Raw genomic sequence first — 27,810 nt, forward strand, 5'->3', positions numbered from 1 at the left:
TCGTGGTGCATCACTAAAGGGCCTGTGTTGTGTCATAGTATTGTAGTGCTATGGTAGTTACATTTCAATGACTATTACAGCGTGCCACTGGAGGTACGGCGTGCATTAAGGGGCTACGAAACGTCTGTCTGTGGCTCCTCCTGTTTATTTCTCTGTTCCGCGCACAACTCCCGCACCAATTCACCAAATGATCTCAAATGTTGGAGGGTGACTTTTCATAGTTTCACAACGTTAAGACATAAAATAGAATAGAATAGAATAGAATAGAACAGAAAGCCTTTGTTGTCATTATACAAAGTATACTGAGATTTGAGCTTCCCATCAAGGTGCATAGTCCTTTACAGATGAACATAGTCCAGTAAGTGTGAGTTCATTGTCGTAACAGCTTTGGGGAAGAAGCTGTTCTTCATCCTATGGGTTGGCTGGTTATGCCTTGTAGCACCTGTCAGAGGGCAACAGTGCCGTTGCTACTAGTTAAAGGGACACTGTGTAAGATTTTTAGTTGTTTATTTCCAGAATTCACAATACCCATACACTAATGTTACCTTTTTTCATGAATACTCCCCACCAATAAACAATAAAACCTGGATTAGCCAAATTTTGGCGCGAAATCCATCCCCTACACCTCCCAGAATCTCACTCTCCATCGGTGGTCACTCTGTTCCCCCCATCCCCTTGTCAGAAACCTGGAATCTACATGGACCCACCCTCTCTTTCAAGTCACTGCAATAGCTGCAATAGCTTCCTGTACCCCCCCCCCCCCCCCCCAAATGTTCTTCAAAACGGCCAAAATGTCCAAAATGTTGCTGCCCGACTGCTTAGACACTCCTCCTCCTGAGAACACATCACCCCCATCACCTCCATCAACTTCACTGGCTTCCCATAGGCCTAAAACAACGCATGCACCTCAAGATTGTCCTCATCACCTTGAAGCCCTCAATAACTCCCCACATCCACCCCACCCTAGGTTAGACCAGAGAGAGTAGAGAGAGAGAGGTTCCATTGGCCCATTATTTCCTTACCTGGTCGCGTTAGGTGCCCATAGAAACCTATTATGTTGGCATATCTCTATACTTAAAGAATCTCTGGTTAGACTTGGCCATGCTACCCACACCCTCTGGAATTCCCTTCCACTGGCCATCTGACAGTCTGACTCATCCTTCAAACGCAACCTCAAGACCCACCTACTAGCTGGCACCTACTAGTATATTCCAACCTATGTATAAAACCTGAGGCCTCTTTTCTCCTGCCTCCAGATCTGTTGTTGCCCTTTGTTTTCTTTTTTTGCGGTCTTGTTTCTCCCAATCTCGGTTCAGTCTTATCTTATAGCCTATAGTGTGCGTGTACTGCCTACATGTTTTTCACCTGTAAAGGATCTTTGGGTGTCAAGAAAACTGCTGTATAAAACGCATTATTTTTTTTTCTCAAATAATACAAATTCTGCATGGAATGGCAAAGTGCGCATGCGCTCTGCCCAGCAAAAGCAGCTCTGCGCCATCACGAACGCGGCCATTCTCTGATGCAATACAGAAAGTGTAATATATGAGAAGGGTCACTCCCATTGACTCCTATTGTTCCCTCAAAAACATGCAGTTTCACCTAGATGACGACCTCAGGTAAGTTAAGTGATGACCCTTCTCGTTTCAGACTCTGATAAAACTCAGCCGTCGGTCGAACAAGCCACGTTCGCTGTTGTCGGGGTGTATATCTCGCGATACCTCGACAGGTTGCTATAGGAACAAGCAGACGCCAAGTAAGAAATGTTTGACATTTCCAAAAGAACTCCATGCACACAATTGTTTAGCATATCTGAATGGCTAAATAGTATGAAAAAAGTGAACGTTGTTTGTTTGGTGTAGCAACGAAAATGGACGCAGGGCAAGGACTTGGATTCAAGGCTGTACCCGTTCAAATAACAATCCGACATGGTCATAATTTGGTGAGTTGCAACCTCAGTGAATTTTGCGTTCAAAGAAAATAGCAATCCTTGTATAACACGAAAATCCTCTTCTGCTATGTAATGTGCGTGAGAACCATATCTGATATCAAATGTTTCAGTTGGAGCCAAAACACAGACCCTTCATCTAAGATGTAGTTTGCCCATTGACTCTCATTGTGTGGTTCTTTTGATTGCATTTCAGAAAGGGAGCAGGACTGAGTCTTTTCTCAGCTATGTCAGAGCTGAGTTTAATGGTGCTGTCCTCGGAGATTCTCATAAAGTTGAAGCAGCTGTTGATGAAAGAGTGGATTATAACTTCACCTGTAGCTTTGAATGTTCAGAAGTTGCACATAATTTGGATGATCTTGCACACAAACCTGTCATTCGTAAGTTAAAAAAAGAAAAAAGTTCTGTGTTCCTCATCATCTGTTAGTAGTATTATAACACACCAAGAACTTAGAACGTAGAACACACACACACACACACACACACACACACACACACACACACACACACACACACACACACACACACACACACACACACACACACACACACACACACACAAAATACCCAGAGGTACACAAATTTACTGTAAATTTACCATGGCACATATACACACACACATGATACATTAATACTGCCTGCATTGTTGTTTATCTGTAAAACTACTGTAACGTGCACAATGTTTTATTATTATTACTGATTGTGTGGTGTGCTGCAGTGACTTTGACTGAGATCCTGCCTAAGGAGAAGAAGCAGAAGGAGGAGAGGACAATCGTTCATGGACAAGCAGTTGTGGACCTACTCCCACTTCTCCATGGTTAGGCCATGTCTTAAGATGAAGATGAGGATGCACAACTGCAACTTTTTGAGCAAGATTTCTGTGCAACGATACTATGATAGCATAACGTTTGATTTGGACTGTTCATCACAACATGTTTATCAAGAACTTGGATCAGCTGTAGAAAACTAATCATTTAACCCAAAAATTAGGAACAAATCATGTTGTTGCTTAGCAACATTGCTTAAAAAGTTGCTCTGCCTCTCTCTGTGTGTCATCATGTTTGCTCTCTGTGCTTCAACCCCTATGCACGGAGCAAATTTGTAATGGCCAAGTCTTAATCTGTTACCTACGGCTCTCTGTAATGTCATCACAGCACTGTTGTTATGCTCTAGTTTGAGTTTTTTTTCACCAAAGAGTGAACAGGCCCGTCTGCACAAAAAGGCTATGGTTAAGTTCTGTTCATGCCCTGAAGAAGACCTGCTTTATAGCCCAAAACATAGCTATTTTAATCAGTTCAAATTTGAGCTAGCTATATCATTAACAGCAGTTTATTATAAGAATACAAAGTTGCATTGGATATGCTTCTTACTATGCTTTAACATGTTATATTTATTTTCCAGGCCAAAGCAGCTTCACATGCTCCGCCATACTCCACCCAGCTCCAGGGTCACCTATGGAGACAGCTGCAGCGGACGGTAGCAAGGTTCGATGACACGCACGTCACATCTGCCGAACAGGGATATGGGGGACAGTAGCCATAAACCATAATCCCAAACCTTGCTGAAAAAAAATATGAAAACCATAAATAACCATAATCCATGGTTAGTTAGGAACCACAGTTTTCATGGTTACCAAAAAAAAAACATGGATAAGCCATAGTAATACTATGGTTGGTTCAGAGTACTTATAGTAACCATGCCATACCATGGTAAAACCATGGCTACTGCAGTAAAACCATGGTGAATTTTCGTAAGGGGGGATGTAGTGGACTGTTGCAAGGTTTGATGACACACGTCATATCTGTCGAACAGGGATATAGGGGACAGTGGCAAGGTTTGATGACACGTGTCATATCTGCTAAACAGAAGTGCAGAATCACATTGTTGGAAGCATCTCAGCTAGGTGGCAGTGTAGAGCTCATTTTTATGCACTTCAACCCACCCAGGCTTTCACCCCTGGCATCAGTTTTTTGATACCATTTTACAAAGCGGCAATTTTTGTCCTGTCACGTAAAATGGCATAAAAAATTGCCATATTGTCAAATAGTGTCAGAAATTGAGACATTGGATGAGAATGTGTTCAGCATGAATGACCACGTACTGTACATCAAAACTGCAACACCACACGTACACAGGTTGTTTTGTAACAGAGTTTTCTCCAGACTGACTGTGGTAATTTTCTTTCCATTTTCTTTCAGCCTGCACTGGATGTGTCAGTCCGTGTGCCAGAGCCTTTGCTGTCAGATGCCCAGCTGGCTGAGTCCAACCTGTTGAAAGTGACTGTTGAGACGGCGTACTCCGTGCCTGAGGTGTGGAATCCACCAACGGGGCCTGCTGCTGGCTTCGTGGCAGCACTGCAAGTACCCACCACAGCTGAGGTATACTGTAATTGTAATAAACTGTAACTTTAATTAACTTAATAAACTATAACTATGATTTTGAAATGATTAACACCAACATATTCTACTACTGCTTTGGTTCAGTGTGGTCATTTGACCAAAGTCGATATCTCTGAAGCATGAACAGGGGCGCCGCCAGGAATTTTGGGCCCTATGAAAGATTCTAATTATAGGCCTACCCCCCCCCCCCCCTCTTTTTTTCTTTTTAAATTATACTATTGTTATTCGGGGGAGCGGAGGGGGGCATGAAGGGCATGAATCCAACACATAGATTTATATAGGCCTAATTTGAATTGTTAAGAATCTTCAGAGGGGGCAAATAATCATTCTGAAAGACATAAAGCATTATGGTCGGAAAAGCTGAGGCTTTTGTTTTTCCATATTCAAATAAGACAGATTTCCCAATAGCATTTCCATTAACTCTTAATTAAAACAGCGCAGATAGCTACTCAACATAGAGACAGTTTTCCTTTCTTTGCGCCTACCCCGTGTGGTTAGTCGCCTGGGTAGCCTAGGACGCAATTCCATAGGGTTACACTCACAGAGCTTATTGGTAGTCCGCGTCAGTCTGGTATTAGACATAGGCTGTGCCGTGTGCGCAGATTATCCAAAATGATTTGGTGACTGACGTCAATAGCCAGTACCAGCCAGTACCACTTTTCCCCCCCTGTCGGCGCCCCTGGTCACCACCAGTTCACCATCATGTGGTTAAGACATAGATTGTAGCCTACTGTAGCCTTACTAACATTCTAAAATTCTATGGGTTAAGACCTCAAGTCGCTCTTTAGGCTACTCCTGCTGCCAGCATTTCGGACGCTGTGCGATTCAACGCCTCGCGCGCCGCCAGATTGGACCGCACCATTTCGCAAGAGCTAAGGGGGGGAGGGTCCTAAAGAACTGACGAAAACGTTATGGAAATCGATAGTTGTATGTTTAATGGGCCTACGTTCATTTCCAATTACCATTTCATTGTAAATAGACATTTTTTTTTAAAGGCAAGATTATTAGTTCTAATATTTTATTAGGCTATTAATTGCCATCCGCGGACGGGCCGTTGTGTTGGTCTGGGCCGTTATAATCAGTACCACTTTTCCCCCCCTGTCGGCGCCCCTGAGCATGAACATTCTACTGTTGAATGTTCATCTTCTCTGAGTATTATAAAGCTTGTTTTTTTAACAGAAGTATTTTATGTATTTTTGATTGAATCACTTCAAGGAAAGTATTTATTACTTTCCTGGTGAAACGAACCTATGTTTATTCACATAAAGAATGTCTGAGGAAGATCCCACTGGTGGATTGAAACGTTGCCGTTAAGTCTACATTTTTATAACTCATACTCAGCTCACACTATTCACAGAAAGAGCAGATCTTGCTGTTCTCCAACGGCGTGCTGAAGATGGGCGGGGAGCGAGAGCTGGTCCCACGGCCCAAGAAGTGGCCCCTGGGGGCCATGTTGGCCCCTGGAGCGCTGCACATACCGGGCCACAGCATACAGGAGGACGGTGCCGACCTGGAGAACGGAGACCTGACTGGACCTGAGGTGCATTATGGGACAAAAAAAATCTGTTGTAATCATACATTGCTGAAAAAAAAACATCAGAGGTAGAATGGCAAATAGCATAATATGTCTACATATAGGCTATGAATGGGATACCGCTAGCATACAGTTAAGACAAAGACAGTACTATGTGAACATAGTTCCATTATTAACTACCCCAATGGCACAATAACATCCACAATTCCTTTTTATAGAACAGAAGAGTGGCTTCAGTTACAGTACAGTAATTTTGTCTGGCAGTAGTTGTCCAATACAATATAATACATGTTTATCACAGGATAAGGAGTTTCGGGCGGAGGCCGAGACCAACCGGAAGAGGGTGAGCTGGGATACGGAGCGCTGCTGTTTCCTACACGCTGGAGGCTCAGCTTGGTGAGAGTGCCTGGGAGGCCTTGGCCATGGCCGTTTTTTTTAAAACGAATAACTTTTATTGAAGGAAAAAATATATAATTTTACAGCAAATCCATATAGAAAAGATTCCTTAGTATTTCTAAATGTATACAAAGGAAAGAAAGCAACATCACCAGCCAACCCCTACCCCCACAAGAATAGCAACTGGGAAAGAAAGAAAGAAAGAAGGAAAGAAAGAAACAAACAAAGAAAGATAGAAAGATAGAAAGAAAGAAAGAAAGAAAGAGAGAAAGAGGAAACATAACAAAATAAAAACAGACAGCAAGACAATAAGGTGTAGTGGTAAGACAGTAAAAAGGTAAACCTGTGATGTGTTCGTCTAAGCATCTTCAGAACTCCACCCACTAAGTTTGGGAAAGCACGCAGCGTTTTAGATTCGTCTTCAGAAGGCATGCCTTTACGTATCTATCATTTGTCCATCCTTGACACCAACAAATTTCTTCAAAAACGTTCTCTTATATAATCTTTGAAAAATTAGTCTACAATCTGTCACATGACTCCTTGATGCAAGCCGCCATTGTTATTGGAACAATAAACGCCATATTAACCAAAACATATTTTTGTTACAAATTAAAGGAGGCATACGTACTGATGCATGTTAGCAGGTTTTGTGATGTGTAAAACAGATTTTTGCACAATGAATGTCAGAGGAGTTGCAAAGTGATTGTAATCACCCATCTTCACTTGACATGCTCAGATGTGTCTCCCAAAGAGATGGTGGAGTCCTGAGACCAGACTGAGGCATATCATGTTATTGTAAAAAAAAAAAAAAGTTTGACATACACTGGCCACTGACTCCCAGTGTTGCAGGGGATAAGTAAGCATCTGACTGGCATGACTGTGGTGTGACATACTGTGTGTTTTCAGGCTAACCCGCAGGATCGTGGAGAGCCGGCTGTGGCCAATTGAAATCATGAAGACAGGACAGACAGGAACAACCAAGGGAGGGAAGCCCGTCAAAGACAAGGTGTGAGAGGCTATTCCAAAACACACAAACAAACAAGATATGAGAGGCTATTCCAAAACACACAAACAAACAAGGTATGACAGGCTATTCCAAAACACTCAAACAAACAAGGTATGAGAGGCTATTCCAAAACAGACAAACAAACAAGGTGTGAGAGGCTATTCCAAAACACACAAACAAACAAGATATGAGAGGCTATTCCAAAACAGACAAACAAACAAGGTATGAGAGGCTATTCCAAAACACTCAAACAAACAAGGTATGAGAGGCTATTCCAAAACAGACAAACAAACAAGGTGTGAGAGGCTATTCCAAAACACACAAACAAACAAGATATGAGAGGCTATCCCAAAACACACAAACAAACAAGGTGTGAGAGGCTATTCCAAAACACTCAAACAAACAAGGTGTGAGAGGCTATTCCAAAACACTCAAACAAACAAGGTATGAGAGGCTATTCCAAAACACTCAAACAAACAAGGTATGAGAGGCTATTCCAAAACAGACAAACAAACAAGGTGTGAGAGGCTATTCCAAAACACACAAACAAACAAGGTATGAGAGGCTATTCCAAAACACACAAACAAACAAGGTATGTGAGGCTATTCCAAAACACACAAACAAACAAGGTATGACAGGCTATCCCAAAGCACACAAACAAACAAGATATGACAGGCAGACAGTCAACATTTTTGGTGGAATGGAAGTCACTTTTTTGAAAGTGAAGTGAAAAGTGAAAGCCCATTGGGAAACTCCAACTCCCATTGTCATTGTGACACAGCACTCCACAGCACACAAGTGAACACTGCACACTGCACACAACGAAATTGCATTTATGCCTCACCCGTGCAAGGGGGCAGCCCTCAGTGGCGCCCCATGGGGAGCAGTGCGGTGGGATGGTACCATGCTCAGGGTACCTCAGTCATGGAGGAAGATGGGGGAGAGCACTGGTTGATTACTCCCCCCACCAACCTGGCGGGTCGGGAGTCGAACCGGCAACCTCTGGGATGCAAGTCTGACGCCCTAACCGCTCACCCATGACTGCCCGTTGTTCTTTGGCATAAAGTTTGCACATGTGAAACTCATCCTCACAAGCCGTGCACATAGTATATGTTTACTGCAATGTGCAATAATGTGTATTAGGTCTTTGTATTTTTTTTAATTTGTGTATTTATGTAAAATGACAGACACCTTAATTTCCTTCGGATTAATAAAGATAATCTACTCTACTAAGACTGCGTATGTGACATGCGCTTGTCACTTTGTTTCCTCAAAATGGAGACGCCCATGGAACAGAGTAGCGATGTCAATGGAATCGTTGCCAATATACTTGCTGGTGTGAAAGGCCTGTATGGCTATCTACACGCTTTGCCCACAATGGCTAAAATCACCCATCCCAGTGCCTCTGTACTGAAAATACAACTGTCTTAGCCATAATGTGCAATGTAATGTACAGCAAGGCTGCTGACAGCTTTTGTCTGACCCGGAACAAACTCATCTGAAAGGCCCCCCATGTCAATACACCCAATGTAATGAGGACCCAATCTCCCAATTCATCCCCCGCCACCCCACCCCCATCTCCCTGGGCTTGACCCCTTTTCCACCCTGTTTGTGTTCCCTGGTGATGTGTAATGCAATTTCTGTTTGTAGAATGAAGATGACTCCCAGGTGTCGTTCCATGGCGTGGCCTATATGGACCTGGCTCCTCTGATGTATCCAGGAGCCACGTGCTTGAGAGCTGCATATAGAGTCCACCCTTTCTACGACGCCGACCTCTTGCAGAAGGTCAGAGCTGCTCTTTCTCTTGGGATTTTTTTCATTGAAGAAAGTTTGTCTTGGCCCAAAGAAAAACATTTTTTTTTACTTGTAGGATTACGGGTAGTACTTAAGTTGTGATGGCCAACATTATGCCAATATTGAGTTGTTAGCAGTTGGTAGGATAATTTTGCAGTTGTCAGCATCACTTGCCTGTCAGATGTTAACTTAGTTAAGTCTATACCTGTCTCGTAATGTATTGTATCTATCATTTTCAAAAACCATAGCGGCATAAGTCTCTTGTATTTTATCCCAGTCAAAGACCATTGTGACATGATATACAAAGTAGTGAAGGTGTGTTGACATGTGGCTTGCAGACCAAGCGGACCCAGAGCGTGCTGCGAGAGAGCATGAGGCAGCCGGTGGCGCAGGGCAAAGGTCGCGTGTCTGGGGGCCTCTGTAAGGCTGCCCCCAGCAAAATCTTCGATAAGCCGGGAAAAGACCCCAAAGAGTCTCCTAGAAAGGTGGGTCTCTGTCATAGAAACGATGTGCACATTCAACTTCTTTTTTCTTTTTTTTTTGGAACTTCTTTTTATTTTCTGAGTCAACTTACAGCATACAGATACAGTATTTCACAAATTCAAACAAACAGAGAGAGAAAAAAAACACTATATTAAATGAAAATGTAAAACAATTTTTGTAAATCTCAAAACAAAGGCCTCAATTTTCAAGTGCAGGAACGCCGTCAACCTCTCTGTGTTATAATTGGATTGTGCAATTGGATTGTGCAATTTCCATTGTGCAATTGTTGGAGGTTGTGGCTGTAACCATAAGGTTGTAATAACTTTATTAGCAATCAGGAGAAGCGTTCCTAATAGATCAGTATCATCATTTTCATCAAGATCATCTGGTAATACCCCTAGGACAAAATATGACACATTCAACTTGTAAGATGGTTTAGGATGGGCTTTAGATCAGGCATTTGCCTGTTCGAATTCCACTCTTCCAATCCCTATCTCGCCCCATGGCTGAAGAACCCTTGAGCAAGAAAACTAACCCCACACTGCTCCAAGAACTGTAAACTAATACCTAGTAAATATGTCACTGTAAGACACTTTGGATGAAAGCGTCAGCTAAGTGCACTGTAATGTAACTGTAGCTACACAAGAAGCTGGATTAAATGTATTTTCTGTGCTGTGGTGTTTCCCAGGCGGCAGTGCCACAGGGGAAACCTGTCCTTGAAGAGACCAGCGTTGTGGAGGTGGAGCCGCAGGTCAACACAGAGGGACAAGTGAGATGTTACTGCAGCACTGAGTGACCACTAAGCACTCAGGCATCACCTGTCATACTAGCATAGCAATAACCATGCACTAGGGCTGTAACGAAACACTCAACTCACGATTCGGTTCGTATCACGATTTTTGACCTACGGTGCGATACACCCCACGATTTTTAAAATGTATCTTTTTGATCGTTTATAGATAGAATATGTTACAATAGGTTACTAATAATGTAAAAAAAAGTTTAAAAATAATCATGATATTGATTTGAAGCTTGGAAGCACCATCGCATCACATCATTGGGTTGTTTTCTGGACTGAAGGGTAACAGAACTTAAACAGGGCATATCACGATACCGCCTTCTTTTATCACGATACTGTATCGTGACTGTGTATCAAGTTTTCTCTATTCAATACAATATCGTTACAGCCCTACCATGCACCGCCTTCAACATGTCATCAATCAATTATACGGGGGGTACATCGCAACAGTATATTTTGCAACAGTAAATATCAGTTTTATCATGTGGCTTACAGTAATATTTAGTCAGCGTTGTTGTTGTTAGGGTTGTGATGTTTTTCATTTATTTATTTATTCACTTTGTAAAAAGCTGATGATGTCAGTGTGCTGTGACACTGGCCACATATGCAATCTAGATTTTTAAAGTCATGTCAGTTTCATCCTCTGTTGAGGGCATGTCGTACTGACTGCAGGGTTAGAATGGCATCAGGGTGCTAGGGGGCCAGGTGCATTTCTCATTGCATCACATGTGTAGAAATGAAGGGAGCACCACCAGGATGACATGATCTAATGTTGCTCTTTGTGCCCAGATGTATGAAGATGCCAAGACCTACATTGTCATTGAGATCGCACTGGATAAACCACTGGTCCCCAAACGACCACCGGAGGAGCTGGCAAAAAGGTGGTCGCAATAAAACTTACTTTCATAATAATGCTTTTCGTAACATGACCAGGGAAGCTGTTTCATTCAGTTACAATCTAGTTCACTGATGATTTGCTGAACTCAAGCATGAGGAGTACAGCTAGATCCAGAGATGACACTGCCAAATTGGCTGACTTGATTAAAAAAAAAACATTTAAACCTCAAAGACAGTCCATAAAAAGTCCTTGTTTTGTTTTGTTTTTAAACACGGAATTATGCATGGCTGTGGATAATGCCTGTAACTGTAATTGTGTACTCCACAGAGTCACTGAGCTTATTCCTCCAAGACCCACTTTACCTCGGAGACCAGCAGGAGCAGAAAGGGTAAACTCACCATTTACTACTAATTACTCACCATTTACTACTCATTTCCTACTCATTGCCATTCAATGCTGTCTGTGGGCAGATACTTTTCTTACAGTATTTCTCAATTGGTTTTGTACATTTCTCACAACAGAATAATCATTCTCAAAACGTCTTGTTCAATTGTGACTTCCTGCTGTTATCTGTGCACATGGTAAAATACATTTCTCATAGTTTTCAGCATTTAGCAAATGCTTTCATCATCATGCAGATGGTTGTGTACAATTCTCAGCTTTTTTGTACATTAGCAATTGCTTTTGTCATATCACTCAAAAAGCATCGTCACTGAATACACAAAACTATCTCAAACCCCAAAACATTTAGGCCCTATGTCATAGTATAAGTCTTGACATGCAAAATGATTTACCAAGCTGCCATAATGTGTTAAGCACTGTATAATTTCCATTGGATTTGTGTCTATAAATGTGATCTGTATTGGTGAATTGCTCGCAGGTAAATATTGACTCTCTCTAATCAAAAGCAGTAGAAGGGAAAGAGGAAACAAGCATGCAATACAACAATAAGCACTGTACTGCATTACATTACTCTATGCCTCATGTGCCCTTTATAATTACACTCCACGCAAAATTACAATATTTCCCTAGAATTTCACAAGACAGTAAGTGCACTTTATACAGTATCAGTGTATTGTTTCAAATTTATTTTGCTTTACAGTTCTATATTTTTTTTCACATGGGCCTGCAAGACAAGTAAAAAGGGGTGGTAGAGGGCGCACTTTGACACCTCAATCAGAGTTGACTATTTTTTTTGATTTTGCAATGAGAAAACCTTTCAATAAATATGTCATACTCTAAATGTATATCTAGTACAATCTTACCTGATGTATGTAATATAAAGTCGAATTTACAACATTTTCCATCCATTCTAAACAACATTTCTCTTCAGAAAATATCCTCAAGAGTGTACTAGTCAATTGACAACATGACAAATCGATTTGACTAGCTTGTCCATACACTATGACACAATGACTAACCATTCTGCTGGCACTGACGCGTTCATTGACACAAAAACATGGTTTTGAAAGACAAACTAAGGATTTTGAGGAAGAGACTTGGTTTTGCAGGTCATCCATGGTGTTTTGCCATTTGTTAAAGCTGTTTTGAGAATGAATACTGTGTTTTGAAAATTGCGAGAGAGATTAGAGAAATGTACAAAACCAATTGAGAAACACTGTACGTAAAATACTCTGGTGACAGAAAGCTTGCACCACAATCAGTAAAGCCATCTATTGAATAGATAGATAGATAGATAGATAGATAGATAGATAGATAGATAGATAGATAGATAGATAGATAGATAGATAGATAGATAGATAGATAGATAGATAGATAGATAGATAGATAGATAGATAGATAGATAGATAGATAGATAGATAGATGACATGAGGACTATACTATAACAAACAAGACAGACATGAAGACATTAACACCATTGAACATTCAGATATTGCCCGAGTCCGGGTATTGTCCGAGCTCTCAGTTGGAGCCCCCTACTCCCGAGCCCAATACAAGAATCTTTTCAAACATAGCCAACAGTAATTTCAGCACCATGGCCAGCGACCTTACCCAATACGCTATTTTGCTATTTTGCTATTTTGCTTTAACTTATGCTCCTCGAGAGCAGTTGGTCCAGCATAAAGCACTTTGGTCTAGCGTAAAGCACAGTGGTTCCCCTGCGATAAACCCACGATGACGAGAAGCCCGTTCTCCAGTGAGAATGAAGATGTATGCATGCACACTGAATTATAATTTCAGATAGCGCATTAATGAAATGACAGTCAGATACTATTTACACTTCTACAGATCTGTGTCCACAGAAGTGTGTTTTTTTATATAAAAAAGAACTTCTGCATCTTCTTGTGGTCTGGTGTGCATCAGGCGGTGCAGGAGTTCCAGACGCAGGTGGCCAACGTGGCGGCGCAGGTGCTGGACCAGTACCAGCAGCTGTTTGGGGCCACGCTGGACCTGTCAGGGGCCACCTCGCCCGACCCCAACGCCGAGCAGCAGCGCAAGACCAAGCTACTCGGGGAGCTCAACTACTCGGGGAAGTACTTTGCCTTCAAGGAGCAACTTAAAGTGAGTCGAAATAGCAGGGAGAGTATCGTGATAACCATGTAGTTACAAAGTAATTTGATATTTTGATATTTTATTAGGCTCCCCATTAGCTGATAAACATATCAGCTACTCTTCCTGGGGTCCACACAGAAAGCATCACAAACAAGACGTCAACATACAAAACAACATATAAAACGAAGAAAAGATAAACTTCTTTTCTTGGGGAAACACACACTAAAACAGCTACGTATATATAAAAGAAGAAAAGAAAGACATCTTTTCTTGATCATACACTGAAACAGACAAAAATATAAAATAGAGACAGACAACAATTAATAACAAAGTAATGTGTAAAGTGATCGAAGAAAGTGTTCAGTGTACTCTTGAAATACTTCCAGTATTTTGTTAGTTGGCAAATTGGTTAAAGGAAAGCTTATAAATCCTTGTTTTGGAAACGTACATTAATTGTTGAATGAATGCTCATTTTTTGTAGACCATCTTTCTTGATGTATATTCAGTGGCCAGGACATTTAATTCAGAATTAACTCAATTTAATTCTGAATAAAGCTTAATTGAAAACATCATGAAAACATCATAAACGTAAGCACTTCATAATTCTGAGTTAAATGAAAGTTCAAATGCAAACTCGACAGAATTATTTAATTCTGAATGATTAATTCTGAATTAGAAACGTCATGTAAATGTGCCCAGTATGTCAAGAGAAGGCGGGGGTTAACCCATAGGATGCCCTGCTACCACACATTACAGCTTGCTCTGTCAGACGTTTCATTGTGGTCATTGTGATTTATTAACAGCAACTTTGCTTACTTACTTACGCCTACCGCACAAATTTGGGCATAGGCCATGAACAAGTGCTCTCCAGTCATCAAGATCCAGGGCCATCTACACCAAGACCTCTTCACATCCGCATCTAGATCACGGCGCCAGCTGTATCTTGGCCTGCCCCTATTCCTTTTCCCTTGTGGATTCCAGAGGAGGGCCTGTCTGGTTGTGTTTGATGCAGGTTTGCGAAGGGTATCGCCAGAGATTCTTTAAGTATAGAGATATGCCAACATAATAGGTTTCTATGGGCACCTAACATGACCAGGTTCCGGTCTGCCTAAAGGGGCGTTGAACAGAACAGTCCTTAGGTCTGCCTAGGTCTGCCTAAAGGGGGATTTCCCCCCCTCCCCCTTGCAATAATGGAACCCGGAAACAATGGGCCAATGGAACCTCTCTCTCTCTACTCTCTCTGGTATGGCCGACCCACTTCCATCTTCTTTCGAGGATCACTTCTTGCTGCCCTGTTTGGTGCAACAGCTCCATGTTGCTGGTGGTATTTGGCCAGTATATTCTTAGTATTTACAGCAAACATGCTTGCAATTGTTGTGTCATAAGAAACACACGAAGGTAAAATAACGGTCCTTATAATAAACCAAATGAAAGGTAAGTATGAGAGCACTACAGGAGCGTGGCTTCATCTTCACACTACTTCTACTCTGCCTGTTGTACTGTATCCAGCACATATTAGTGCTCACAGGCGTCACCTAGTGGAGGGGGTGGATATAACACATTGCATATAGCACAGCAATGAGAACTGTTTTGTGTTGCTTTTGTATGTTTTCCTTGGTGTGTTTGTAGTACTCTGTAGTGCGTATAGTGCGCGAGAAGATGCTGCGGACGGAAGCCTTCGCTGATATGCAACAGCTGCAGGCGTTTCTAAGTCAGCTCTATGTATTCCTGGTGGATGAAATGCACATGGCGCTGAATAAGGCAAGACACTCCATTTCCAGACATAGCAAACAAACAATTCAAAGCTAAATATTGTTAAATATTGTTAAAATTACTGTACTGGATTTTTTTTTATGCCATTACGCCATAATGTTTTTTACGGTATGTTGTCTTTGTGAAGCATTGCGTGTCATAGCTTTTGAGTAGCCTGGGCGAATAGCCGACTGTTGACTTTGATGTGCGGAGGCAAAATTTGTGGGCGGAGCACATAGGATGGCGTCGCCAGGCTAGCTTTTGAGCATTCCATTCAGGAAACCATAAACAGAAGCCACCATACACATGTACAGTCATGGCCAAAAGTATTGGCACCCCTTCAATTCTGTTAGAAAATACTCAATTTCTTCCAGAAAATGGTTGCAATCACAAATTCTTTGTTATTAATATCTTCATTTGTTTTCTTGCAATGAAAAAACACAAAAGAGAATGAAAAAAAGTCAAATGAATAATCATTTTACACAAAACTTAAAAAATGGGCCGGACAAAAGTATTGACACCCTCAGCCTAATACTTGGTAGCACAACCTTTAGACAAAATATCTGCAAACAGCCACTTGCGGTAACCATCAATGAGCTTCCTACAACACTCCGATAGAATTTTAGACCATCCTTCTTGAGATTTGAAGGGTGCTTTCTCCAAACTGCCACTGTGAGACCCCTCCACAGGTTTTCTATGGGATTAGGGGGTGGACTCCTACATTATGCAGCAAAATTTGTTGATAATCTTCAGACTTCACAATTCCAAGCACATGGTCAAGCAGTCCAGTGCCAGAGGCAGCAAAGCAACCTCAAAACACCAGGGAACCTCTGCCATGTTTGACTGTACGGACCGTATTCTTTTCTTTGAAGCCCTCAGTGTTTTCCTGTCCATTCAAATGAATGCAGGAAAAAAGACGAGGCCTTCAAAGAAAATAACACGGTCCGTACAGTCAAACATGGCAGAGGTTCCCTGATGTTTTGAGGTTGCTTTGCTGCCTCTGGCACTGGACTGCTTGACCGTGTGCATGAAATTATGAAGTCTAAAGACTATCAACAAATTTTGCAGCATAATGTAGGAGCCCACCCCCTAATCCCATAGAAAACCTGTGGAGAGATCTCACAATGATAGTTTGGAGAAAGCACCCTTCAAATCACCTCAAGGATGGTCTAAAATTCCAGTAGAGTGTTGTAGGAAGCTCATTGATGGTTACCGCAAGTGGCTGTTCTCAGATATTTTGTCTAAAGGTTGTGCTACCAAGTATTAGGCTGAGGGTGTCAATACTTTTGTCCGGCCCATTTTTTGAGTTTTGTGTAAAATTATCATTCATTTGACGTTGTTTCATTCTCTTTTGTGTTTTTTCATTGCAAGAAAAACAAATGAAGATATTAATAACAAAGAATTTGTGATTGCAATCACTTTCTGGAAGAAATTGAGTATTTTCTAACAGAATTGAAGGGGTGCCAATACTTTTGGCCATGACTGTAGTCTATATACGTCAACAGGAGAAACTGCTGTTTTCTCTACTGATGTGTTTCTTGACTGCTTAGGTGTTGTCTGTGCGTAATCTGGATAGCCAGCCTCAGCAGCAGCTGGACTGTTCCCAACTGAGACACTTTGCCAGGGAGGCGCAGTTCAACCAGGACTACAAGCTGGCCACAAAGTACTACCAAGAGGTACAGTATTGTACACACACAATAGCCATGCTGATGCCTCCCTCAGACCAATGACTGTATATCCAGAGAATCGTCTATTACAGTACGATACTTAAAGCTCGTACTTTTCCGGGATCCCTTTAGTAGACCTCGGTTGGGACACCTTTGAGAATAAATGGAGTTCCTTTCCGCTGTAGATGGCGGTTGCGCACATTTTATGCAATCCACAACCAAACACGGCAGAATGAGAAGAAGGATGGGACCCTTAGGAGCCCGAACTTGAAAACACTCCTTTGCATTGATTGGCCGGAGTTTGACTTATCATACTCTAGTAGACGATTCTTTGGACGATTCTGTGAATCTCTATCTAGACACACAGGTGTTGGTTCAGACTATTGGGCCAAAAGCTGGAAAGCATGGGCGTGCTGCTGCTCTACCCAGCTTGTTCGGACTGTCACATTCAGGTGCTAGTTGGTGACAAAGGCCAGCTGTTCATTCATTCATTCGTTCATTCATTCGTTCAGGGACTTTACTCTGAGCCCTACACTACATTTATTTTACTACGACATGTGGTAAGGACTGTGTGTAAAAACACACACATACAGTAGATTAAGGGCATTTTCACACCTAGTCCTCTGTAAGTGAACCGAACTCAGTCCTCTTTAAGTGGACCAAAAAGTGAACCGACAGCAAAAGGACGCAGTTCTGTTTTTGTTCAGTGCTGTTAGGCTTTTATGGCGTGTCAGTCCTCTTTTTGATCACACGTGGTGCTTTAGTCTAGGGCCCTCCTTAAGTGATAACACCTTGTCATCAGTGTAACCAGCGAACTGTACTGAGACCACATCAATAAAGGTCTCAGTGCTCTTCACCAAGGGGTCTGGGTACACTTTGAAGAGTTCACATATCCACCGAAAATGCTGAGTCAGGTGTGAAAACCCTATAAGTTGCTCTGTTCATGTGGATGAGTATTAGTGTGAGTGTGATGTGATGTGACGTCTGTGTATTTAGCTGCTGGCTCGAGACCGCAGTGACCCGTCCCACTGGTTTGATTTCGGCTGTTTCTACATGTCGAGGGGAGACTACCAGAAGGCGGAGGAGTGCTACCATCAGGCCGTGTCTATCAAGCAGGACCACCTGTCCAGGTGACGTACCTGAAAGGGAAGGGAAAGTCACATTAAAGGTGATGGTGGAGGTTAACCACCACTGATGATTAATAGGTACTTAAAGCACTCAAGATACATGTTTGTAAACCATTGAAAAATTCTCCGACATGGTGTTACAGTCCATGACATGTATTAACGCATTAACTCCCCCTCAGCAGAGGCTCTCCGGTCCCCAACGTGATGTCATGCACTGCTTTATGGGGAAGGAGTAACTGAAACCTTTTCATATAATGTTGTGTTTTGTGATACTGAACCAAATCAAATACGATGGATAATATTTGAAATGTACCCGACTAGCAAGAAAGTGCTGAAAATTGTGACACCGCAGAACACACCACAGAGCACATTGCACACCGTAAATGAGCATTTTTGCCTCACCCGTGCAAGAGGGCAGCCCAATACGTGCCCCATAGGAGCAGTGCAGGGGATGGCACAATGCTCAGTGTGCCTCAGTCTTTTAAACACCTGCCATCTTGTGCTGAGTCACTCTATATGTGTTTGAGCCTGGCTAACCAGACAGATAGTTAAGAGTACTTAGCGTAACCTCTTAATGATGAATAGGAAATCAGGCTACATTAGATTTGTTTTAATTTATGTTGAATTCATCAGATCCATCATGTCAAACTTATGATAATTGGTAATTGGTAATTATAATTAAACTGGACCATCCCATCTCTCTCTCTCTCTCTCTCTCTCTCTCTCTCTCTCTCTCTCTCTCTCTCTCTCTCTCTGGCACTGTGAGTAGCTTGTTAATGTGTGGTATTCTGGCTGAGATGGATGGGCGCCATGAGGAGGCAGAGACCTTTTTTGAAGGAGCGACTTGCGTTTGTCCTAGCAGTGTGGTGGCCTGGACAATATTCGGTGAGTTTAGGCGTTTGCTGTACGTACCTTAATGTAAATATTTTTTTTTTGCGTAACCTTCTCAAAATTGATTATCCTTTCTTGTCTCTTCTTTAGCTGTCCAATTCATGAAACATTTTATTACTATTTTGTTAAAGGGGTATGCCACTATTTTGGGGCTTAATACAGTGAAAATCGTTGGCCAGGGTTTATATAGGTGGTAAAGTGTCTTATTTTTCATGTTAAGCGTTGTCTTGCTGTAAGACAAGTTAAAAGAGGGAGTATGTCGCTAAGCTAGTGAAAGTCAATGGATCCGTGTAGCATTACTACATGCTACACGGATCCATTGACTTTCACTAGCTTAGCGACATGCTCCCTCTTATAACTTGTCTTAAAACAAGACAACGGCTTACCTGAAAAATAAGACACTTTACCACCTATATAAACCCTGGCCAACGATTTTAACTGTATTAAGCCCCAAAATAGTGGCAAAACCCTTTAACATTTTGCTCTAGCATTTTCAATTCAATACTGATACTGATAATACTCATCCCATTTGGCCCGCCCACTCCACCAAAAGCGTATTTGTGTACCCCCTTGCACAGGTCTGTTCTACCACGGCCAGGAGAACAGCATTCAGGCGGAGATGGCTTTCCTGGAGGCCCGCAAGTGCCAGAAGGCAGCCGCGGCACCAAGCCCTCCCGAGGTTTGGGGTGCACAGGTGGAGATCTCGGACACCCAGGTGGAGAGTATTGAACACCTGGAAGAGGAAGAGGAAGAGGAGGAGCTAGCCAATGACAACGATGGTACATCCATTTTTTTAACCCGTTCAAAGACATGGCGTTATAAATTTGCTGTTACCAGAATGGCAATGACCAAGTCGTAGTGCATTACTAAAGGCCCTGTGTCATAGTCATAGTCATAGTCATAGTCATCATGTCATAGTGTAGTACTATGGTAGTTAACTAAATATAATTAATAAATGTTTCGCACACAACCAAAAGCTATTGTAGTTTTCCTCAAAAGTCAACAAAATGAAGAAGAGATAGTTTACGATACCCTCTATTTTTGTGTGTATGGTCATTATTTTTTTGTTTTTCAGAGGAACAGGAGAATGGAGCAGAGAGTCCAGTCGCCGCCATCCAGAGTGAGACTGCTACGGGGGAGTTGGAGGATTCTACTGTTGCCAAGGAGACCAAGACCCCCAGTATAATTGCTCCCCACGCCGGCCCCAGCAAGGTCACCAGCATCTACATGGAAACGGTGGCCTTCTTACAGCAGAATAATGCACTACAGGTCTGTGGACACCGCACATTGCACTCTCCAATGTTATGATCTAAATCAGGGGTGGGAAACTTCTGTCATTTGAGGGGCCACTTCAAAGTCTCTCAAGGGCCGTACTATGAACACAAGCCAGGATTTACCCCTTGCATTTTGGGCCTATATCGAAGGCGGCCACCTTTACAACTTTCACTAGGTCCCCTGAAAATATAACTTAATTGTATTATATTATTATAACTGTTCAATTAACCAAGCAGTATTGTCTGTAGATTGATTATCAGGACACTTCACATTGTTTTAGCACATTAAGTTTACAGTTAACTACAGTAAAGGCCTATGGCTATGCCAGGGACCTGGGCTCAATTCCGGCCCAAGTTTTTCCAATGCGCCTCCGTGTCTCTCTCCCACAGCAACCCCATCACCATTTTCCCTGTCTCAATCAAAGGCATGACAGCCCCATAAAATTATTATTTTTAAAAAGTCCAGAACAATGGTTCAGTCTTGAAAAATTAGAAAATCTCTCTCTCTCTCTCTCTCTCTCTCTCTCTCTCTCTCTCTCTCTCTCTCTCTCTCTCTGTCTCCCTCTCTCTCTCTACCCTGCGTATCATCAGATGGCCCAGCGTGCTCTGGCCCAGGAGCTGCTGTGTCCCGAGGGGGGTTTGAGCAGCAGCTACCACCTGGCCCTGGCTCAACTCCACACCCTGCGCGGGGAGTTCAGCAGTGCCGAGGCCAGCCTCAACGCAGCACTCAGCGACAGCTATGAGGTGACGCTAGCTTAGCTAGATCACTCATTACAGTATATTGCATTACATTACATTCAGTAAGCAGATATGAGGTATTGCTAACTAGATCACATATTACATTACATTCAGCAACAGCTAATTATTAGATCACTCATTACAATACATGACATAACATTCAGCGACAACTACGATGTATCTCTAGTAGATCACTCATTACATTACTTTACATTTATTACATTCAGCGACAGCTAGGAATTCTTTTTTTTTTTTACCTCCACCAAGGAGTTTATATTTTCGGTGGCGTTCAGGGCTTTTTCTAGGATTTTTTAGCATGAGGGAGCATCATGGCAGGTTGCGGGGGCGTTGAAGTGGGGTGTGCCCCCCCCCCGTGAATTAGTAATTTACTAGGGGCGCTCAAATATATATATATCAAGATAAAAGTATGAGGGTGCACCCGCGGAGGTATGAGGGTGGAGAGCCCCTATTTCCCCGTTCAGAAAAAGCCCTGGCGTTGGTTTGTTTGTCTGTCTGTTTGTTTGTTTGTCAGCAGGATGACTCATGAACGGATTTGGCTGAAACTTCGTGGAGTTGTTGGAAATGATCAAAGGAACAAGTGATTAAATTTTGGTGGTGATCCGGATCACGAACCGGAACTAGGACTTTTTGTAAAGATTCTTCACATAGAGGTAGAAAATAACACTAGAGAGGACCCCGCCCCCCTTTTACGGCAATCTGTAGCGGCCATTATCTGTAGGTAGATCAGAGAAATGGAAATTAACGGAGAACGAGGCTCACCTCTGTCAAAAATGGCTTAATCATGTGAAAATGTTCATCAACACACTATACAAGGACAATAGTTGAAGTGTGTTGCTAAGTATGTTCATAAAATATATTATTTGATTTTTAAATGTATTTTATCGACTCATATGATTTCAGTAGATATGTAGCCTGACATTTCAAATCTGGTCTTTGATTAAAGTGTTACTTTATATTTACACAGTTTTAGTTAATTTCTTGACAGGGGTGGGCTCCATTGACTTGCATTGCCTGAAAGTACCTACACTACCTACGGAAGTTGGGAAGCTCCAGCTGCCATTTCCCAGTGCTGTCGCAAATTGCTGTGTCCTCTCTAGTGTTATTTTCTACCTCTATGATTCTTCACCATCGCTAGCAATCTAGACGCCCCTAGTGACCGCAAATTGAATTGCGGGACAGGGCGACTTTTGACACTCCACAAAAAGAAGGCAGAAAGACTTGAAATAAAAATAGGGTGTCATATGTTCTATCAAATGGCTTCCTTTGTTGAGGTCTGCACTCTCTGAGTGCATTTCTGGTTTAATTTTGTTTTTAATGTTTTTGTGGAGTTAGAAACTGGAATGTCAAAATTTGCCCTATCCCGCAATGTTGAGGAATCTTTTTTAAAATTCCGGATCACCACCAAAATTTAAGCACTAGTTCCTTTTGTCATTTCCAACAACTCCACAAAATTTCATCAAAATCCGTGCCTAACTTTTTTAGTTATCCAGACTAACAAACCAATGCGACCAAAACATAACTTCCTTGGCAGAGGTAATAAAATGAAATCAATTAATGCAAATAAATTATAACTGAATACCGTTCAGACGAATGTTCGGAACACTATCAATGTCAAAACAATTTCTGCCGAATTGCACCTGCTGACATGGTGGTATAAATAAATAGATGAGCTTAAGCATGGAGAGTGCATTTGTCTTTTTTTCTTAAATGGTTTTATTTTGCACCCTGGTGCGAGTGCAGAAGCCAGACGTGTGGGCGTTGTGGGGCCACCTGCACTACCTCGGCGGGAAGGCCAGAGAGGCTCAGAAGTGCTACGAGAGGACGCTGGACTTTGTGACGGAAGCGTCTGACACACACCCCATCTACCTGCGCCTGGGCTCCATCTACCTGCAGGAGGGGCAGGTACCGTACCCTCTCTTGCTGAGCACGAGCACGAACACGACACCAACATGAGAAACAGCCTCATATGTGTGCATTTATTATTAGGCATTATTGTTGGATTATATTAAGGGCCATGCACTGTTCATTGTGTTAAAATAAATGAACACGAAGAACGCTGAGGGTGAGGTGCAGGCTAGGACAGATTGTAGACTTCAAATGAGTGTATTTTGACCACACCATTCAAAATCAATTTGTCATCAACACAGAAAGAAAGCACATTGGAATGTGCAGGTGTACACAGTACTTTTGAAGTCTCCGTTAACAACAACATGTTGCAAAAGTGTGTTAAAGTTTAAGGTTACACCATCAGCATGTTACTGTGTTACACACCAAGACACACCATCCTGCCCTCACCTCTCCCTACACCTCCATCCATGTCTGAAGTGCCCTTGAGAAAGGCCCCTAGCCCCACATTGCTCCAATGTCTTATATGTATGTATATATGTATATATATATGTATATATATATATATATTACCAATATTACCAATACCCTGTAATGTAAGGCGCTTCGGATAAAAAAGCCGTCAGCTAAGTGTAATGTAATTATGAATGACCAAGCGATGACCTTATTGCGTATTTTGTTGGATCTTCTGCAGTTCGAGAAGGCCAAGGAGGTGTACCTGCGTGGCTGCAAGAGTTCCGCTTCCTGTCTGACGTGGCTGGGCCTCGGCATCGCCTGCTACAGGGTAGGCCACAGACACTCCTCCTCCTCCTCCTCCACACCACTCAGGGTAGGCCACAGACACTCCTCCTCCTCCTCCTCCACACCACTCAGGGGTGCAACTCCGTTTATTTCCCAACCAGTCACTGTGGCAGGCAGGGGCGTTGCTAAAAATGTTGGGCCCCCAAAATGACAAATTATGTTATCAGCATCCTTCCAGGGGCCCTTTCAATGCTGTTGGGCCCTTAGAATCTGTAACACCTTTCCCCCCCTCGCGGCACCCATGGTGGCAGGTAGTAGATTTTAAAATCTACCAGTCACTTTTTACCAGTCAACCCGTATAATAATAATAACAATAATAATAATTGGTAGTAATTATGTGGTCCTCCCCCAGTTATTATGTGGTCCTCCCCCTTATGCGGCCCTCCCCCAGAAAATGTTGTATTTTTAGATGCAATTTCCTGCTTTCTAATCAATTTTAGGGGGAAGAATGGCAAATCCCATCTGACAAAAAAAAAATCGCCTGGACAATTTATAGCTCGCGTTGAGGTGAAAGTTTTCACCCGTCAAAGTGACTGGTGGGTTGACAAATTTGAAATATTTGGCGGGTGGACGGGTGTAAAATTCCAACCCTGCCAACGCTCACATCAATGCTTACTGTTGGCGTCCTTTACAAGTATATTATAAGAACCCATTTAACATGCCTACCTTTTCCTGAGTAATCAGAAATGTCTGATTTTCCTGCCTGTACAGTATGGGTAACGGATGGCAACTATCAGAGTTCGGCAGTCGAACGTTAGTAAACATCCCTCCCGATGCCTCACACAGATGCAGTAGTGCTCAGCTAAAGGCCTAGACCTTTACATGTTTTTAGAGGGCTTTAGTGTCTTTATTGCTTATAGGACAGTTGGTAGTATGACAGGAAGAGAGTGGGAGAGGGCTGGTGAGGACCCAGGCCGGACTCGAACCTGGGTTGGCATGGGCATGCAAGCCCATACGTATGTCGGGGGGGCTTAACGCGCTGCGCCCCAGTACGCCCCAGGCTTACATCTTTAGCTCAGTGGTTTGGTACCTGGACCTCCCTTGCCAAACTGTGGAGTTACTGAGAGGTCGGGAGGAGTTTGAGTAGCGGACTTCGCAGAATGACCTTGGTTATTGTGGTGCCGTGACCCAGTACAGATGGGATTGAGGTTCAGAGGGGTGAGTGTAACGGATGCCAATTAGCAGAGCTCTGCTGTGGAATGTTAGAAGTACAATGGCAGTGCACCGCAGAGGATGACCTTGGCTACATATGCATAATATATAAAACTAGAAATGAAGAGCTCTTTTCCAAAATGAGATATATCCATGTTATAGAATGTTGGGAAATTGACGTTTTTGTGTTGGGCATTCCATTGAAATGCATTGCAAAATGCATTTTTATAGAGGTTTAAAAGTATGTTCTCAAAACATTTGAATGGCAACAATTCACATATGGATGATAGGGCTTCTTAACAGTCAACTCCAACATTAAAATGCAAAAAGTCAAAAATGGTGGATATAGCGTTTTGGAAAAGAGCTCTTCAAATGCTCTCAGAGAGTGCAGACCTACAGCCAAGGAAGCTGTTTGATAGAACATTGGACTATGTTACACCCTTTTCTGCTTTGTTTTTGTGGAGTTAGAAACTGGAAAGTCAAAATTTGCCCTATCCCACAATGGTGACCTTTAAAAAAATCCTGGATCCACATCGTGATTTGGATCACCACCAAAATGTAATCACTTGTTCCCAAATCCCAAATCTGTTCATGACTTTTTGAGTTATCCTGCTGACCCACAGAAAAACTGACAAACAAACAGACAGACAGACAAACCAACGCGACCCAAAACACAACCTCCTTGTGAGAGGTAACTACATTCAGAATGGAAAACTCTGTAACACACACTTTGCTTTGTATTGTGTGTGTGTGTGTGTGTGTGTGTGTGTGTGTGTGTGTGTGTGTGTGTGTGTGTGTGTGTGTGTGTGTGTGTGTGTGTGTGTGTGTGTGTGTGTGTGTGTGTGTGTGTGTGTGTGTGTGTGTCAGCTGGGGGAGATGACTGAAGCGGAGGATGCGCTGGTGGAGGCCAACACGATGAACAATGGCAATGCAGAGGTGTGGGGATACCTGGCCCTCGTCTGCCTGCTGGTTAGTGTCTTTTGGTGGCCTACAGTACTGTGTACATTACATTACATACTGGAGGAGTCAAGTCAATCATTCCAGTATTTATACTCCTTAGTGCAAAGTCTCTGTTATAACCTTATTGTCACCAACAATGGTAGTGACCAAGTCTTAAAGGGGTATGCCACTATTTTGGGGCTTAATACAGTTAAAATCGTTGGCTGGGGTTTATAAAGGTGGTAAAGTGTCTTATTTTTCATGTTAAACATTGTCTTGCTTTAAGACAAGTTAAAAGAGGGAATATGTCGCTAAGCTAGTGAAAGTCAATGGATCCGTCTAGCATTGTAGCATGCTACACGGATCCATTGACTTTCACTAGCTTAGCGACATGCTCCCTCTTTTAACTTGTCTTAAAGCAAGACAACGGCTTACATGAAAATTAAGACACTTTACCACCTTTATAAACCCCAGCCAACGATTTTAACTGTATTAAGCCCCAAAATAGTGGCATACCCCTTTAATCAGTTAGTTAAGACTCTCCGCATTGTTATAGCAATGTTGTTACGATATAGTTGAGTGTTTTCCAATCGACGGGCCCAGGGGCGCCGCTAAAAACGCTGGGCCCCATGAAAGATTGAAATTTTTGCCCCCCAAAATGACAAAATATGTTATCAGCATCCTTCCAGGGGCCCTGTCAGGGCTGTCGGGGCCTTAGAATCTGTAGCACAGAGTAACATCTCACACTGTTGCTTTTAGACCATTAACTCTGTCTTATTTCCTGCATTGTTCCTCTCACATAACTTTCCAGATGGGGAGGAAGCTGGAGGCAGAACAGTCTTACAAATACGCACTAAAGGTGAGATCACCATTTCTACATGAATAGGTAGATGTATAGAAATATAGAGACAGGTATGTTAAACACTTATGGCTCATTCTTTTGAAACTCGATTGTCGGAAACTCTGGCTTCCGCCTCGGAAATTAAGTGCAATAGAATGGGTACTCAAATCGAAGTTCCGAAACACAAACTCAGAGCACTTCGGTGCACTCCGAGATCGTTTATATTTTGTACTATCGTTTGTATTGTCCCCAGCTGTTGCAATAGAACGCATTTACAACGGTTGTCGGGAGAACAATCTCGGCTCTACCGACAGCCGAGTTTCAATTTCAAAAGAATGAGCCATTACATGCCTATATAATTTTGCTAAATCTTGAAATGGATCAAGTTACTTCAATAGTTTGGGCCATATAAGTACGCACTCAAACACATCCCATGTACAATGTTTTTATGTATAAGATATGGAACATGTCTGCCTTGTATATAAGGAAAATGTGGTATGGGCCACTGTTATAGTCTGGGCCATATAAGAATTGTGTAATCCATAACCGTTTTGTACGTTTATCTTTTCTGTGTGGTTTCGGCTCACATTTGGTTCACTACACAATGGAAGTACAAGTTTATGTTAGTGGCCCTGACAAAGGAACGGGTAAAATGTTTTTTTTTTTTTTTTTTCAGCTGCATCTACAAAACGAGCCACTTCTAAAGGAGATTGAAGATATGCAAAGGAATGTTGGATTCGGAAATCCTGGTTTTTGAAAATGCTTCTGTGGTTCTATTGTTTGGGTACACACATTTTCAGATAGTCAGACAGTCAGTCTTGTAAGTTTGTATATTTATCTAAGTCAAATAAAGCATTCTGTTTGAGCCTTTGACCATCATCGGGCACATCTGGAACAAAAAGACTTCTTATGGCAACAAATTGTGTTTTTATTTTATTTTTTATTTTTATTTTGCTGTATCAATATTGTAGTAAGCAGCACTGTTTGGTGATGTTCCTTACTTCACAATCATAAAAAATAAAACTGAGTCTTCATATAATATTCTAGTGGAAGC

At 42.3% G+C, this 27,810-nt stretch overlaps 1 protein-coding gene across 1 annotated transcript; it reads left to right on the top strand.

Moving 5' to 3' along the window:
• Positions 1-1,736: 1,736 nt before the first annotated feature.
• On the top strand, positions 1,737-27,795 carry cfap70 (cilia and flagella associated protein 70). The gene is made up of 26 exons (XM_063192538.1): positions 1,737-1,939; positions 2,142-2,325; positions 2,664-2,762; positions 3,347-3,429; positions 4,144-4,323; positions 5,702-5,884; positions 6,180-6,274; positions 7,181-7,280; positions 8,931-9,065; positions 9,413-9,559; positions 10,246-10,326; positions 11,146-11,237; positions 11,522-11,582; positions 13,520-13,717; positions 15,338-15,469; positions 17,011-17,136; positions 18,124-18,257; positions 19,024-19,139; positions 19,724-19,924; positions 20,221-20,414; positions 21,011-21,163; positions 22,919-23,080; positions 23,718-23,807; positions 25,844-25,945; positions 26,727-26,774; positions 27,433-27,795. The coding sequence occupies exons 1-26, from the start codon at positions 1,868-1,870 to the stop codon at positions 27,511-27,513; spliced, it is 3,249 nt and encodes a 1,082-aa protein (XP_063048608.1). The 5' UTR covers positions 1,737-1,867; the 3' UTR covers positions 27,514-27,795.
• The last annotated feature ends 15 nt before the right edge of the window (positions 27,796-27,810 follow it).

Source organism: Engraulis encrasicolus, chromosome 2, assembly GCF_034702125.1.
Source record: "Engraulis encrasicolus isolate BLACKSEA-1 chromosome 2, IST_EnEncr_1.0, whole genome shotgun sequence".
In the NCBI taxonomy this organism is placed as follows: domain Eukaryota; kingdom Metazoa; phylum Chordata; class Actinopteri; order Clupeiformes; family Engraulidae; genus Engraulis; species Engraulis encrasicolus.

Coding starts and splice junctions, on each gene's coding strand:
- cfap70 (XM_063192538.1), top strand. CDS start 1,868: ATGGACGCAGGGCAAGGACTTGGATTCAAGGCTGTACCCGTTCAAATA. Junction 4,324..5,701: donor AAGTACCCACCACAGCTGAG/GTATACTGTAAT, acceptor CACTATTCACAG/AAAGAGCAGATCTTGCTGTT. Junction 19,140..19,723: donor GGTGGCCTGGACAATATTCG/GTGAGTTTAGGC, acceptor CCCCTTGCACAG/GTCTGTTCTACCACGGCCAG.